Here is a 17982-nt window from a genome sequence, read left to right on the forward strand (position 1 = left end):
GCTTGATAGTCTACATATTAAATATCCATGATGTAAGGAAGGCCAGGGAGATCTAAGAGACAGCAAAAATCTCATTTGTTAATAATGTGGATGATCTACTGCTTTTCTGAGGGAAAGTGAAAACATTTGAAATCGTGAAAAGTTTTTCCTGCAGTTTTTCAGAATAAAGCATTTCTATGTATTTCTGAATACTCTTGTGAAAAAGAAATCTTAATTTACATGATTTATACTGACTTGCCAAGAATCTTGGAGATAGAAGTATTAACTACATGTGTCATTTTGAGCCCAGAGTCCTGGCCCTCCTGTCTGAAGAGTACACATTACCTGGAAATAAGGAAGTTATTGAGAATTCTGTAATCTCTTCCTTTTTCAGAGCCTCCTCTAGTATCAGAAGGTTAGGTACATTAGAAACAAATTTGCTTTTTTAAATTCAAGTATTTAAAAAAATATGGAGTTGAATGTTGAATATTAACTTATGAAACAAGATCATCATCCAATTGCTCAGCATGTGGAAGTATTTTTGCATTGAGTGAATTTAGTTTTGGTCTAGTGGTTGCAGGCATGCATATATAATCAAGTTTGTATTATGATACATACAGTATCACCCAAGAAAGTGCTGCCTTGGTGATTCAGTCTGAGGAACAGAGAGGCTTAACATGCTGATGACATGGAGGAAATGAAGTACAACACTGTTATTCCAAAAGTCATGCTATGCTGTTTCCATTTCTGTTGGCATCTGCTCCATGTTATGAAACGCATACTTCCAATACAACAGGTCATTAAACAGGTTTCAGTTTGCTCAGAAATCAAATTAGAACACTGTTACAGAGTGAGGTACAAAGAGTCCTCAGATAATTATTAATATTACTCTCCACTTCTATGAATCCTTTCATCCACAGAGTCCACGTGCTTCAGCTTATTAATCTCATAACATTCCAGTAAGTATCACTGCAATGAGTCTCATCCACTGACTCAGTTTAGCAACCTCAGAGATGTTAATTTGTAGCGCAGAACGTCAAAACTGATTTAAAGTAAGGAATGATGAATGGTCCATGAGGATTTAAAGAGCTGTGAGCAATTCATTCAACTGTACTTCCAGCAGAACACTAAAATTTAAACACTTACTTTTAAGAAAATTGCAATGGGATTTTTACAAGAATCACAAATGTAAAAAAGTACAGTCACCAGTAGGGAACATTAAGTCACCATTTGTCTTAAGGAAGGTGCCTCACATACAGATTTATGTATGCTAGTGTTCCCTAAAAATCTTCTAACCAAGGTCTAACCAATTTATATTTTTAATGCTTGTGATTGGATTATCAGATAACATTCGATACATACTTTTTTCTACAAAATGAACTGGCCTTTGTCAAGCAGCTTAGATGAGAAAGAAAAAAAAGGAAGGGAAAAGAAAACCCTGTTGTTCACTTTTCTGTGGTCACTCCTTCACCCGTTTTAATGATCAAAATCAATACTTCAGTATAATGTAACACATCACTGATGCTCAAAGGAGGGTGAAGACCTTATAAAATATGCTGTAGACAATGTTCAGAGATGCAAGGGGGTATAAGCTCCGCTCTTGTATTTTTCTGTTGCTGTGAGGACCTTAATGGCACTTCAATTTTTGAAGCATGTGAATCCAAATCTTCTTTTTTAAACTTGCTTTCTGAAAGATATTCATTCCCTTTGAAAAACTCAGGCAACAGAGACCGGTGCTTCCATAGGTTCTCTCTTAGTTTTCTAATATGGATTTCTACCAAGTCCCAAATTATTCAACAGCTTTTAATATTCCCTTTGAGGATTCTAAGAACACAACCAACGTCAAAATCTATTAGACACTGGTGATTATTCCTGCTTTCTTTTAAGCAGGACTAGTACTTAATCTTTTTCTGATGCTTTCTAACAGAAACCGGTCCTTTAATCTACACACTAGGCTAAGCATGAATCCCCTTTAAAGGTCACCTTCCTTGTCTGCCTAATGTTATCACAAAACCTATTTTTTAAAGTACACATTTATCAAACCCTTTCAATTGCTTTGATTTCATTCAGAACATCTCAAGTGATTCTAGTAAACCAGCTATCAAAGCAGGAGTTGTAGTAGAGTGGCATGTTTGATCCCACTGCTGTCAAAGCAGAATCAGTGTTTATGTTGATCGGGTCTAGACTGAAAGGCTAATAGGGAGCATGGCAATAAGCAATGTTTATCTAAAAGAGAAGTGCAATTAACATGCTAAAAATGTTTGTGATTCTCCCGGTATTCTTTAATAATTTTCTTTCGTTAACCTTCATTTTTCAGTTTTTGGTGCAAACTAGGATATCCGAAGAGAGTGTTCCAAAAGTGATCTTCATGTTTTCATAAAACAGTGAGGAAATACAAGCACCAGCAGTAGCTGAATTAACTAACACCTGCTGAAGTGGAGACAGGCTGCATTTTTCTCACTCGCTGAAAGACAAATCCCAGCTTCACTTTCAAAACAAATGATATGCTATTTAGGTCAACCACTTGACAACTAGAAACAATTTTTTAATAGAAGTTTGGTCTGTGAGTAAATAAAGTGACATCACTGTTCCCCAGTGTAAGTTAAGTATGGTATGACAAGATACCATCCATCTGCCCTACTCATTCTTCTAAAGCTCACACAGTTCTCTAAAGCTAAACTTTGTTCCAAGTCAGATCTTTCATTTTGAGCCCCAGTATTTAGAGATTCAAGACAGAAAAATATCCAAACTAGGCCTTTTAGAGCATGTAAGCCATTGACATGAGTAGACAAAAATACCCAAAGAAAGGTTTCTGAAATATTTTTTTTGTACAACTACTCAGTGAAAGGGTGACTGCTTATTAAGGAGCCATATATTCAAAGTGCTGGATGATTAAAAAAAAAAAAAAAAAAAAAAAAAAAAAAAAAAAAAAGAGAGAGAGAGAGAAAAGCAGCAATAACTGACTTCCTCTAAAAAGTAAGTATTCTAAGTAATGCAACCAAACTATTAGCCAAACTGCCTAAAGTAACATTTGATTGATTCTCATACCCAGAAAAACACATGAAAAGTCCTACTATTTTATTTAAATTATCTCCTTTTCCAGCAGGAATTTCCTCAGTTAAGTCAGGCTCAAAGTCTGAACGTGTACCTATGCCCTCAGACAGTATCTCCTACCAAAAGTCAGTAGCATAAACTGCTGTGCTGATGACACCAACTGGTTCTGATAAAGCAAGATTTCCAGGTTTATAGCAGGATGATCAAAAGAACGAGAAGTGTAGCATTTTGGGGGTATTCACATTTACATTTTCTGATACGATAAAATTACAGTTCACAGTCTTTCTGTTCTTGTTCTTACTACATCAAACTAAACTTTTAGCAAACATGGAGATCCCTAAATCAAATAACCATCTTACAGCAAGTCGTGCCTGTCCATGCAAAACATTGATATCCACTAATACTAAGCTGCTGCTCAAGCAAGAGCAATGAGATCTATGCAGCTGTTTAATATCATTCTTTTTTGAGCACATGAAAAATATCTGTTATAGCAACTGTTGCAATCAATTACAGTGAAGATTTCTCAGTAGTTTTGTCCTGTAGAGTATCACAGGCTATTCAACCTTGCCTCTGAAAGTCACCTTTCTTAATTCTTGCTGTACTGAACCCAATCCTAAAAGAATAATAGCCAAAATGGCAACCTGGAAGCTTCCAGGGTCTTAGTCATATTGTCAGGTCTGCGTTAATTTCCATGAAAAGTGAACACAGCACTTCCTATGCTAACCGCTGATTTATAGAGGGATGTGTACAGTTCTTCCCTCTGAGTTCAGACTTCTAAATTATGCCAGTAATTCTTCATTAAAAATCAAAATTTCATAAAGGACCAGCAGCAGCAAGCAGTGGTAGTTTCAAGTCCTGTCCCATCCCCAGAAATTCAGTGGCTAAGACACTGGAGAGAGCATTTCAGTACAGGTCCTACCACAAACATTTCAAGTGGAAAGTAGTAAACAGGCACAGGGCAAGTCTATGATAACAATATAAATTATGCTTACATATTGAGATAAAAAGACCCTACCAAAAATCAACCCGATCACAAAATGTGGAATTACACAGGACAGAAAAACTGACAGAGAATTGTAGCAGAGACTAAAGAAAAATAATAGCAGAAACAAACACTTAACCACTCACAAAACATGGTAGAAGGGATAAAGAGAGCAAGTTCAGCTTAACTGTCACTAGGGACTGCTACTGGCTGAACAAGAGCTCAGCTAGGGACCTTATTAACAACAAGCTAACTACCTAATTAATAGGCAGAAGTAAGAGGTGTAGCTTTTAAGATACTTTTTACTGTTCTTTCCTTAAAATCCTTAGAATAGGAGAAGCCTCCAGATGTGTGCAGAATGCTTGTCCAACTATCTGGCAGCTATTAGAGAAAAATGACAGCAGGATTCAAACATGGTGAGGACAACTTTCAGAAACAGAGGTGGAACCAGCTAACAGAAGACAATATTTTTGTATTAGAAATAATGCAAATCACATGTTTTCCTACAGAAGCAAAAGCTAAGACCATCAGGATGGAATATCATTTGAATAAAAAAGCCTCTCAGAATCAGAAATTTCAGGGAAAGGAGGAATTAGGTCAGAGGAACAAGGGTAATGGGGAACAAACAAAAACAAAAGTATCAAGGGAACAGGTAACAGCAGGTTTTTTGGGAATATATTTTATGAGAAAAAGGAGAATAAGATGGTTATATGTTATGAAGAAGCATATGTAAAACTGAAACACAACTTTATTTTAAAACTGCTTCTTAATTTAGCCATAAACACATGAGCTATTTTTAAAAATTATTTATAACCTTAATTAAATTAAAATCATAACAGCACACTATCGTAATGTGATCACAAGTAATACAATCTCAGCAAAACTTTCTAAATTGACAATCAGAAGCTTCATGCAAATAAATGGAGGTAACAAAGGCACAGTGATAGTGACCATTAAAGGTGAGACAAAAAAAATAGCATAAGCATTTTGAAATAAACTCAGAAATAAACACACGCAAGAGATAAAACTAGAAAGAAACAGCAGCAAAAAAAGGTTATACAAATAAATCACAGGTTTTTAACTTTTCAAATAGATTTATAAAAGATGAAAGGTGTTCCTTTTTCAAGAAGAATGGAGAAAAAAACCCACAAGTTATGTCTAGATATATAAAAAGTAAAGCCTGCTTACTGTTAGCAAAAATTGCCAGAATCTTGTGGATAACAGAAGAGAAGCAAAAGAACTTTGAATAACAGCAAAACTACTTTGTTGTTCTAGGAAAAATGTATAGGTATATATAAATGAAAACTTTTACAGTGATCAAATGACTAAATAAACAATATACATAAAATCTTGGAGGACATGATAAAAAATACCAAAGATATTTTATCCATAGATAAAGACAAATTACTGACTTCTCTGAAATAACTGGACTGATGACTCAGAGAAAAGCATGTATCACACCCTAATATAACTTTCAACACCACACCAGTGCTCTCAAGAAAAGAACAGCTTTTATGCTCTAGCTTAAATCAACAAAACAGCTTGGTTTGGCAACTGAGGTCAGGATTCTACAGAAATCTATACCAGCCTGCTTCTAAACACATCTTCCTTCTTTTTATTTCAACAGCCCTGATGTATACTTGCCAAATTGACACTTATACTTCTACTTAACACATTAATAAACTATCTGCAATTAATTAAAAATAATGGAAGTTATATTATCATTTTGAAATATATAATTATGTAACATTACACATTTTAGGTTTTTTCCCTTCCTAACTTTTGAGTTCATCTCACCTTGCATAGTATCTCACCTTAACCTGAACACTGGAACTTATGCTCCCTTCCAAAGGACATTAAAATCACTGTCATGACGCTATTTTGTTTCTGCTTTCTCTATATTTAATTTGCTTCTGTGTCAGTAGTAATACTATTTTGTTTGTTTTCAGGCTGGCATACACTAACCTGGGATGAGCACCTGATAAGAGGGAAGTAAAAATTGAGACTTCAGGTCATGATCTATTATTTGCTTTCCCCAGGCCCACACTGTGCACACCCTAACTAAATAAAAGTTAATTTCTCTGTAAATATTTAATAACCTTTTCTTCTTTCAAAATCAAACTCCATCAGTACTTTTGATTGCATGACTATAATGCTGAATTCAGTCATTCACTTGCTCAATGTAAATTTGATATCAAATCAAATTTATCCTAGAATGAACATGCAAAGAATGGAGATCCAAGTTCATCTGAGCAAGACAATGGCATAACAAAGAATGGTGGTATTTTCCAAATGAACAGTTCAGACAAAGACACAGTGATTGTTCACAAATTATTTCATTTTCTGAAAATAATGGTAGCCAGAGAAGAAACCCACATCCTTAAAAAGTAAACTGTGAAGATTCTGACAAAGCACCAGACAGTAATATAAGCTAACCAGCCACTTAATAACTCTGTCTTCTCAGAGGTCTAGATTACACAGCATATTTTGTAACCCTTTAATAGAACATGCCAGACTGATTCTATATAGTCAGTTTTCCCTCTCTTCTGTAGACAGTGCAAAGGTTTCAGAACTGCTGAGCATAGGAAACTTTTCATGGCAAAGCAGCAATTTCTTTAACATGCAGATGTTAAAGGTAACAAAAGTAGTCTCCTCAGCCTGAACTAGCACCTGCTTACAATTTTCATGTGAAAACAGGGAACAACATTTCACCATCTTCTTTCTTCAGCATAGACTAAAAGAAAAACACCCCAGAATGGACAACTGTGCCCTGAGAAGGTCTGCATATTATTGTTAACTTATTGTACAGTCCTTCTCTGAAATTTTTGCAATGTCAATGCCCTTGTTAATGTTCTCAGCAAAGCAAAGAATGAAGGAAAAAATACTTAAATAACAGAAGAAAAGAAAAAAGGCTTTTGTGTCACTAAAACACAACTAAAAATTCAATTTCAACTAAGATCAGCTTAAACTAATACTTTACATCTCTTAGCTATTTTTTTTGCTATTTTACCCCTCATTTAAAAAAATAATTCCATATGAATGCAATTTAATATCATAAAGCTCTTCAAATTTTGAAATTCTTCCGAACAATTATTTTGAAGGGAGCCCTTGAAAGCCAAATGAATGTTAAAGAATTTTAAATGAAAGTTATATGACTTTTAGTGACATATCGAATTTGAGCGCAAATGAGGAAAACCAGGTATCAGCAACCTGGATGTATTTAAATTACAGTATCATGCTTGAGAGTTCAATGGATTTTGTATGTTCTAACAACAAAGCTATTAGACAACCTAAGCTGAGATTTTTCTGGTTTTTTCCTTCACTTTCATCTTTGGTTTTCATCTTTATTAAACATTTATCTTTTTTTCTTTTTTAAAAATTTAGAAAACAATTTTTTTTCAGGCTTGCAGCTACTTATGCCATTCCAGTGCTACATTTTATTGCAGTTGGTGATGATAGACTGCATTCCTTAGCTTAACTATTCTTGCTTGTTTGACTGATGATGCTCTGGAACTGAATTTTAAAAAAAAATAAAACAAAAACAAAAATCCATAAAAAATTGCACTGTTCTAAGGGAGCTTGAGATCAGAACTTTGAATTACACAGAACTCTTGCTGAAGTGACATAAGTAGGACTGGGCATACACAAGACAGATTTGTTAATCCCTGAACACTATCCACTTAACTCTGATATCTTTATACTATTTTTCTTATCAAACCCCAGTTTTAAATAACATTATTTAAAATATTATTGTTGGTATTATTTTTATTATTGTGTTTCAGCACAAGTTTTTGGCATAAGTTTTTCTGATGAAAAAGCACTACTCACTAGAGGTTTTTGCTTGATGGAAGAAATTAATGGGAAACTATTCACTAAGACTGTTATTTCCCTGTAGATTATGGAAGGGAAAACAAAAATCTCAATATTGAAGAAATGAGGCTGAAAACAGAGATCATATGTACTCAGTTTCTCTGGTGAAATGAGGTGGAATGACTGTTTCACAGTAGAAAGGCCAGCTACACATATGAAAGCAGTATTTATTGCAGTCTATCTAAAGCTTTCAAGTCTGTTGTCTAGAACTAAAAACTAGAAAAAAAATAAAGCTGGAGCAGTCAAAACTTGTTAGGAGTTAAAGCTACAGGTACAAAATGAGTTGATGAAATAAGACCTTTGTTGAGAGTATTAAACCCATGAGATAGTTGAAATGACATGACTTAACCCATTGGGTTTTAACCTCCTGGTGTTTTCACTTCCTTAGACCCACGTGATGTCTCCTACATCTTGTCTGGAGCAGATCTCCCCACCTGCGTGCCTCTTGCTCCCAAGCACTCCCACTGCCATGCTGACAGAAACAGCTCATGCCTGAAAATGTTGTGAGGGGAAGGAAGGTAGAAGAAATAAGCCACTTGGCTAAATACTAGGATTATTTAGCCTGAGAAATTACAGCCTTAAATACCATTAGGCTACTGACATCAGCAGCATATTATCACTTAAGGACTACACAGACCTCACTTTCCTTGGATGATAAATACTACAGAGACAAGAGTATTTCATCTAAGCAAGAAAGAAAATAGAGGTATTCCACATACAAAGGGTTAATTATAGTCCCTTGTATCGGGGGACAATTTCTATCCTACCCTTCTTGCCCTATCTCAGAGTGCTGCAATAAATGTCATGCTGCATTTTGCTTTAAAAGTCAGCAGTCATTTGGTGAACAGGCTGGCAATGCAAGGAAAAAAGATATGATTTAATGTCATTTTCACTAGCTAGATTCCTAGCTAATGTATCTGGGAATAATTTAAGCCTGTGCTCACTGTAAATCATCTGCATTATAAACCATTTGCCCCTCTGTATTTTCACAGAGTATAGGTGAAAAATTAGCTGTGTTTCTTATACCTGCTGTGCAACAATGGTAAATCTCTTTGTACTCACAGATGTAGAAATACTCCCGGCCTGGCCTGAACTCAAATCCCAGTGAGAAGGGCGTGAAGAGCTGGAACTTTTCCGAGAACTTCAATGGTCCGTTTGGGGAATGAGGCCGATTACACTCCCACCTCTTGAACCCTTTGGAAGTGTGATCACAGGAGCTGTAGCCATCAAAGTTCACCATGTACAGAACATAGCGTTCGGTCTTATCTTCTGGCACTGAGTCTTCATAGTGAGGGCAGAACACATCCAGGTAGTCATTGATGCAGACATCGATGTGGTAGTCACCTCGCTGGAATCTGAAATCACAGGAAGAGTTCAAATGTAAGCACAGTTGTCTCAGGATGACCTTGTTGCAGGGTGACATTCTCGTACGAAAGGGCATCACTAATAGCACTTCATTTCACTCCAGCCATGCACATTCACTCTCAAAAATGACCCTTACAATTCATCAGAGCTATCAGAGACTTACTATGCAGCGATATGATCATACAGCCTTTTAGATAAAGGTTTTGCTCCATCCTTTTATAAAATAAGTCTGTTCTATCACCCACCCAGTTATAGGATATCTTTCTCTATGGTTGATTGAATAATAAACAAAGAAAGTGTCTGTCTTCTTTGGTTGGGTTGTTTTTTAACTGAAGAAAGAAACAAGAAGCAGCAAAGAAGCCAAAACTGTATCAGCCTTCCCAAATCAGTGTCTATAGAAACATCTGCACATGCATGCAAATAAATAACCCAAACATATCGTTTTCTCTGAATCACTCAGTAATCACCCGTGTGCTGAAAGCTGATTTGACTGTGAGTACTTGTAGTTACTACAAGAATACAAACAGGCTACTATTTCATCTTAATAAGCAACAGTTTGTCAAGATGCAAAGAAAAGTCTGTACTGCTTTTTGAAGAGATTTGAAAAACAGTGTTTCTCCTTTGCCAAAAGTACACATTGAAGATGTTGCTCTGTTCAGATAAAAGGATTTGGGATACAAATTATCAGCACTCAGCCTAATGTGACAGACCTGAATGAGTGCCAGCTGAGAAATGCAGCGCAAGGCACCAGCCCAGATGCATTTTATTATTGCTGTTATTACTACTGAGGACTCCTTAGAGATGTGGGATTCTTGTTTGTTGGGGGTTGGGGAGGATTTCCTTGTTTCTCCCCTACATGTTTCCCTTACATTACTTTTTTATGCCTGCCACAGTGTCTAGAAGAAACCATGGGGACAAATTCACTGCCTTCATGGGAGTTTATACCATGACAGATTTAACAGTTCCATAAACCAGGTCTGTGCGTTCATTAAACTCCCTGGGGCAGCTAAAGAAACCAACCACTGACCTACTCCACTTCAGGCTGACTGGGCTACTTGTAGCTTCTCTCTTTCACAGCTGCAGTTGTCAAGTGTGCCACAGAGCAATAAAAAGGCCATGACAGATTTAACTATAATACTTCTTTTTAGCTGAGGGGCATATTTTAAACACCTGATGGGCTTGAAATCTGCCATCTGGATCCTTCTATCTAATTTCAGAGGAAAAGCAATGATTTGCTGGCCCTCCAAGGATAAATTCAGAGCAAACTACACCTTTTCATATCCCTACAATAATTTAACTTCAATAAAATAGCTTTTTAAAGGGGAAAACTGAATACCCATCAAAGCATGATAGATCTGTATAATTTCAGCCAGTGCACAGCCTCACAGTTCTACTCTGTAAAAGTAGAAAAGCCTTTTTGAACCACAGTTTTTCAACAGTTTTTTTACATTTATCAAAATCATTGGTCAAGATACATACTTTTGTATTGCAGGGCTTTCAAAATCTATCACCTGAACAGATAATGTCTTAACACATTTGTAAAAATGTATTGTTTTTCAAATTGGTGTCTGTTCTTTGAATCAATTAACACTATGCTTTTCTTACAGGTAATAAAAAATAGCATAAGATACAAAGAAAAGATGCATTCAGGCAATAATACCTCTATTTATTTTTTCAATTACAGTTTTAGTAGAGTAAAAATTGATACATACTTATATATAAGTGTGTTTCTGTGTGGACAGTTTTGGGTTTTTTTAAAACATGTAGGTGATAAACAACTCAGTTTTCTCAGGAAATTCTCAAGGTTACCTCTGTTATCAGCCTGTGCCTTCACCACAATACCCAATTACAGTTTTGTGACCAACTATATGCCTCCAGAATTATACTTACATACTACATTCAAGATCAGACTGACCCTCTCTACCAGACTTTTACAACACAAATAACTTATGTGAACTGCTTTTCGGCATTATTTTAAAAGTCAATGGAGAGCAACAGGAACTTCTGATGTTCAATTCATCCAGCCTCTTTAGTATATAGTAATGAGATGGATCACACTTCCAGAAGCAGCTAATTCTCTCCTTTAACCAAGAGCAGAGTAGAGACTTTCTAGACAGTGTCTGTACTGTAAAAAGCTGAATTTCAAGGGAAGAATCCAACTGCACAGCCCATGATAATGGAGATGATAAGTACAAGGAGACAGACACCTAAATGTGTGATCACACCTGAATTCAAATTTAGCAATGAAATCAAACTTGTAATCTGCACCAGTGAGATGCAGAAAAAGAAACATCAAACCTCATCTGACTCCCTTTTGGCAAAGTTTCCCTCTGTATTCTTGTTAGATAAAAAAACTACAATGTAACCATCCTCTTTGATCAGTGGTATTTTAGTAGGTTCCTTCTTATTTTTTCTTTCCTAAGTGTTGAAACAGTTGTCTTCATCATTCCAGCACACCCCAGACTCCGAAGTGCTGCCTGCAAAGCAGGTCTGAGTACAAAAAAGCACAAACCCAAGTCCTTTTTATCCCACTGTCTTTTCCTCCCTGTTTTCTCAAAAGTTCCATTCATCAGTCATCTGTCATAGGTAGGAAGCATTTACACTTATGAGTCTAAAAAGGGAAGGAGATTGTGCATATTTAAAATGATCTAAACTGGCCTTTAGCCAATATTGTTGGCACAGGAGTGAATTTCCTCCAGAGAAAATATGCACCAAGGTACTTTACCATGCAGCTCTGAGCGAATTCTCTTTACTCCAGTTTATTAACCAACAATGAATCAGGGAGCAGGTATTTATTTCCTGTCTTGCAACATCCTAAAGAAGTCATCAGGTATGCTAACGAGATGCAGGACTAATTTTATGTTTTTAAAAGAGATTACAACATCTCCAATGTTTCTGATAGAATGAAATGGGACCTTTCCTATTTCTGCAGTTACAAGCAGCATGTTGTATTTACTTCCTCAGAGAGAAAAGGTAAAATCTTCTAACTGGAATAGAAAGGAAGGGACGGCCGCAAGTAACTCACAAAAAAATTTCATCAGCTCAGTCCTCAAAGCTATTAAAGGAAACACTTCACAAACACACTTTCAAGAATTTAAAACCACAATTGACACTTAACACACTTAACACTTACAAGCTGAAAACCTCTTACTTTTCAGAGTGATGTCAGGTAATAGAGTGAAACAAAAGTTTAATTTTAAATTAAAGCACTGACCAACATTTAGCCATCAACATACACTGAGGAGGGAAACATTTAAAGGGAAGATGAAGTCCAATAACAGACATATCTGCAGATGCAACAAGAATAGCAGATGTCCTGTCCCTTTTTCCAGTTCCATTCCAAACAGAAAACTTGCTAGTATGTGACTGCAGTACTTTCGTGGCATTCAAAGAGTGCCTTGGGAAGCTGCATACTACAAAGCCAGCTATTTGAAGACAGAGACAAATAATTTTGTTCCTACATTTAAATATTTCCATAACCAACAAACATCAGCTTGCTACACAAAACTTGAACACCACTTCCAGAAAAGCCTGTCAGAGGAATATTTCTGTGCTAAAGTGCCACTGATGAAATATCCAGGTATTCAGGATGCAGACAGAGAACTTCGTGGCTATTTTAACCACAGAAAAACAAGACTAGCAAAACATTTTCTAAATAATGTATTCATCCATTAACAAAGGGAAAGTACACAGTCTATGTACATGCTTCTCCTCATAATTTTAAGTTCTGAAGCCTAAGTGACTCATCTTGAACTTAATAACTTTTCTGGCCAATGAAAAAAGTTACCATTTGTTGAAACCAATATTTAAAACACAATAACAATTTTGTTTGGTTTCTCTCGATATTTCTTTCTTTCTTGGAATAAACACTACAAACAATCAGTTTGAGAACAGCACAAATAACACTAATTGTTCATTCAGATAGATAAAAAATTTCAATAGCTTCTGCCTGTTACTTCCCCTACAAATCCTGTTAGTTATATTCTATTGCCCTTCCTGTAAAATCAACGCACCAGATGCTCTACTTCAAGGTAAGTGTACTGGAAAATTCGCCTTTTACTGTGTCAACCTTTCTTTATTTGGAATCTGTCCTGTCAAATGCATGAAGCAAGGTTTCACTGTGAACCAGAAAATACTCCAAGTAACTGTTCTGACAAATTATAAAATTCTGGTCTTCAGTCAGGTATTGGATGCGATCAGATGCAAATGGCCCCTATTCTGCAGGCCTGGAGCCTGCACAGCCTGTAAACACCAACATGCAGAGGGGACTGCCACTGCCAAATGCCTCGCCCCGTCACCTTTCTCTCAAATGAAAACCTGAAATGTAAAACAACATCAACAAAATTCACCCAACTGATTTATTCTTGGGATAAATACAAACTGCAGTTACTCACAATTCTTTAGATCAGCACAGCAAAACGTTAGTTGTTATGTTTCCTAAGGAAAAACAACTTCTGTGAGCAGCACGTGCATACCCCTACAAATGTTGGTCACTCAACTCCTCCTTTTTTACTTTTTAAATTTAATGGAGACAGTGAGGTTTCAGAGAAAAGTCCATTCCTATAAATACCATGAAAAAAGCAGGCCAGGTGAGAAGATCTCACAGGTATCCAAACAAAGGCTGAATCTCCAGTAGGTTGAATGTTATCAGACAACAGAAACACCTCTTTAAAATGCTCTAGGCACAGGAAAAGCTTGAACTGGACAAACATAGAAATAGATTGAATTTTTTTTGTCAACTGGTTATGAAACAATCTGCTTGAATTATTGTTAACAGAGAGGTGAGTATTGGTAATTGTTTGCACACACAATACACAAACCCCAAATATTTTCTGGAAACTGTTAAATCATTTGAAAGGACAACATTTTAGTTGCTCTCAGGATGCCATGATGTAGTTATTCCCCATTCCACAGCACTGAGCTTGCCCGTAGCTTTTGTCTGTGTTTAGATGGCAAGTGTAGTGTATTAGTACTATTCCAAGCTGTCCTCATATGCTGTGACTGGAACACAGCAGCATAACTTGTGCCTGGTTATTCTTTTACACACATCAAACCCTCTCATTTCAACCAACTTAACAGCTTTAAGTGTGATGGGGGAAATCTTGTGGTTGTTAATTATCTGAGGGATTGTGGGATTATGTGTACCATTTTACTGCAGATAATTTTAAACATGCTATTTCTGTGCTATGGAAAAATAACCCCTTTAATGCTTTTCTGCTCTTTTTACTGGCTTCTGTCACAACGTTTCATAAACTCTGTTCCTATAGCTCTGCTGACATCAACAATGATTCTGATGCACAAACAATGAAGCAATCAAAGAGCTATTTTAATTTTGGCCCTATTCAAACCAAAAGAAAATTCAACATTCTCTTAGCATTTCCAGATGCTAAGAGAAGTGTGTTTGCTAACAGTAGCAAGCCATTGACATTTTAGATCTCCAGCAGGATATTGCTACTCTGAGCAAGCAAAGAAAAAACCCCTCTAATAAAAAGAAGCAGTCCGTGACCTTTCAGTCCTCAGGTTACAGTATCACAAGTTAGAACAAGTTCAAGACACCGTGAAAAAACACCATGTAGGATGCAAAATCAAGGCTGTTGTTCAATAAAACAGTATTCAAAATTCTGCCTAGAAAAGACTGCAAGCTAAATACACAATGCAGAAAGAAACTTATTCTCTTGTCATTAAGTCCTCTATTCAATTAGCATTTATTGGAGTAATTAAATACTGGGAAAGGATGCCAGGCTAATTGTTAGATTATGATAATTACACAGCTTTGCTGTGCTACAGCTGATCAAAATAACACGTGGTCACATGCACTCAGCTAAAGCTTCTCAGCAATCATCAGGCTTCCATGGGAAACTTATTACTATATTAAGGCCACTTATTACTAGTTCATTATCAATCAGGCAGAGAAACTCATTATTTGTACCCTTCCTTCTACTCTCCCATCCACTCTGCCAGAACAAGCCTCCCAAAATGTTGCACCCAGGTCCCTGCCTTCGTCTGGCTACCTTCCATCATAATTACACAGCTGAGCAGAATCAGGCCCCTGCACTTGAAAGAGTTCATCAGACTTCAGATTACTGTTTCACAACCGGCTGCAAGCATCTATCACATTTCTTGAAAGAGACGAGTGATCTCCCTGCATTTCATTTCACAAGCATCTGTGGGAGATCCACCTTCCCCTTTTAATCTTGTTATGTCCCTCTCATCTGGGAGATTTTTCACATTACTTGGGTGGGTCCAGAAGCAAAAAAAATCAGAAAGAAGGGAGCTGCATTAAGATGGACTTCCATGAGAAAAAGCATCACGTTTACGTGGCTTGTCTCTTTACAGAATCTCCTGCTTTTATCCCTTCTTACCAGCCAACAGTACAAGAGACACATTGTTCCTTCCTGACGTAAGGCTGGGTTATTTTCTTGCTAAAAAAACAGGGTTCTCATCAGCTACTATTGTACCTGGCACTTCATGCTGCCTATTTAATGGAGAAAAACAAGTGATTTACTATAGGGACTAGAACATGGGAAAAAACATGAAACAAATCAGTTTGCCCTAGCATTCAGGTTTTTAAAGAAAAGAACTTGTTCAGCACTGAGCAACTCAGAAGAGTCACAGAATGTTCGGCCACAACTAAAGAAATACTACAAAAAGTACTAAATTCACAAAATTTATTTTTATTCTATGCTGATTAAAAACCCAGACCTTTTGGAATGTCAGAAGCACCTACTTTCACATCAGCAATTGATCTGGAATCTTCTTAGATAAGCTAGGCCAAGGTCCACAACACTGGAAAAATAACTGATCAAGCTTCATTTTCTTGAACTTCATTTTTCACTTACTATTGAAGTTTATGGCTATGCTGCAGGTGATCATCTACAAACTTTTAATTCTCTTAATTTTCAGAACCGAGAAACCTCCACAAAACCAGTATGACAAAGTCTTTAGGCTTCTGGATGGAAAAAAATTCTATTTTTTTTCTATTTAATAAGGCCTGATTGTTGAAAACTTCCTAAAGTGCCTTGGCTGAAACGTTGTTTGCTAAACAAAGAAAGCCTACATCCAGCAGTCTTCTACTAGAATCATGGCAAAAAATGATTGCAAAACACAGGAGGAAAGGAGTAGGTCTTCATGAAAAAGGGAAACGTCCTATTTAAAATGTAAAAGTTCTTTGAAAGATATGTCTTGTGTTAATTCCATTAACCTGAAAGACCTGAAATACTTTTTTCTTCTAGTTCTATTGTTAACAAAAATTTCAGTTGCATCATACAGTTAACAGTGGCAATTGATTTAAAGGAGAGACAAATATTTTATTTATTTTCACGATTTAAGGACTCTTTAAGAAATAAATTCTACAGAAATATATTTACTCCACTTATGGTTAATAATTTCCCCTTACACTCATAACTATGTTTGTTTGTAGAGCTGGGTCCTGTACTGACTTTCTCATAGCCATCATTGCAGAAAGATAGATGTTCAGTGATAACGCAAACATTAAAAAGTAGAAACTAACTGCTTTTCCATGAGTAGGTATGAGGAATAGAATTAACAAATCAACATTTATTTCCCACCTATAAACCTGAGTACTCCAGAGACTGTCAAGTACTGCAGCAGCCTCACCTGCTTAACTTCACATCATTCTGCATCTCCTAATCAAAGAGCTGGACATTCTTCATGCGACTTACTAAAACTTTTTCCTCAGACTCTGCATTTGTAAAATTCCTTCAAAGCTGGCACACATGACTTTCACCTCATCTCCAAGAATTTCTCTTTTACTGCAACTTGTGAAGAACTTATTGCATCTGGGGAGCAACAACAGTCATGTTGTTGATGTTGGGGTTAAAATGGGGTGCAGCATGTTCTCAATGAGGTCAGACTCTCATTTCCCAGCTGTCCCAACTCTGATACCTCTAAACTCCCTGCCTATGGTCTCTACCCTACTATTTTCCATTGCTCTGGGCGTTTAACTTGCAAAGATGGATGAACAGGGAAGGGAGGCAAAGGTAAAAGAAGAGCTACTGTTCTGTCAAAGGCATCACTCAGATTTACAGGACAAACTTCAGTGTTGGAGCCTAGTAACATAAGCTGAAAGATACCACACCCAAGAAGAGACTAAGGGCAGCCTGAGATTTGTGTTCGGAGACTCTAATCACACTTTGAATCCAAAATATCTGGCTTAAAGACAATCTTTGTTAGCTTGATTTATGGACACGAGCTCATTACTTGTGGTCACTTTAGTACTACCCTGGAGTTCAGTGGCAACATTTATCCCACTTTATCTGAAGTGGAATGAGGAGATCTGGTAATTACTGCTCACATATTTTTAGTTGTGGTCATCAATATCCTGCACACGACTCTACATTCATCTGCTTTAGGCACTAACAACATACAAGATATATCAGCTTCATATTTTATTTTATGATTTTGCTTGAAAATACAAAACCTATCTCAGCCGCCTCCTGCCTATATCAGAAAAATGGCAATTTGCTGATTCATTTGTTTGCATACCTTTCTTAAAAAAGCAAACAAGTTTTATCTGAGCTCTGCTGTGCTGCAACATACTCTACTATCAGTCACATTTGGGAGAAAACATTTTAAAGGTTTACATTCTAAAAAAACTCCAAAATAAAATTAATAAAATAAAAACCCACAGGTAGGAATACTATTGAAGTCTCTGAACTAGACTCTAGCAACATGTGTTGACCATGTGTCTAACCCAGAAGACAGAGTCTATC

The 17982-nt window shown here is 36.5% G+C and overlaps 1 protein-coding gene across 1 annotated transcript in view; it reads right to left on the reverse strand.

Annotated features, from left to right (window-relative positions):
- The window catches only part of EFNA5 (ephrin A5), a 203247-nt gene that overhangs the window by 27939 nt on the left and 157326 nt on the right, over positions 1–17982 (reverse strand). The window contains exon 2 of the mRNA XM_066339284.1: positions 8948–9240. Coding sequence (XP_066195381.1) covers positions 8948–9240 — 293 coding nt within the window. The remainder of the gene's footprint in view (positions 1–8947; positions 9241–17982) is intronic.

The sequence above is a fragment of the Sylvia atricapilla genome, chromosome Z (assembly GCF_009819655.1).
Source record: "Sylvia atricapilla isolate bSylAtr1 chromosome Z, bSylAtr1.pri, whole genome shotgun sequence".
NCBI lineage: Eukaryota > Metazoa > Chordata > Aves > Passeriformes > Sylviidae > Sylvia > Sylvia atricapilla.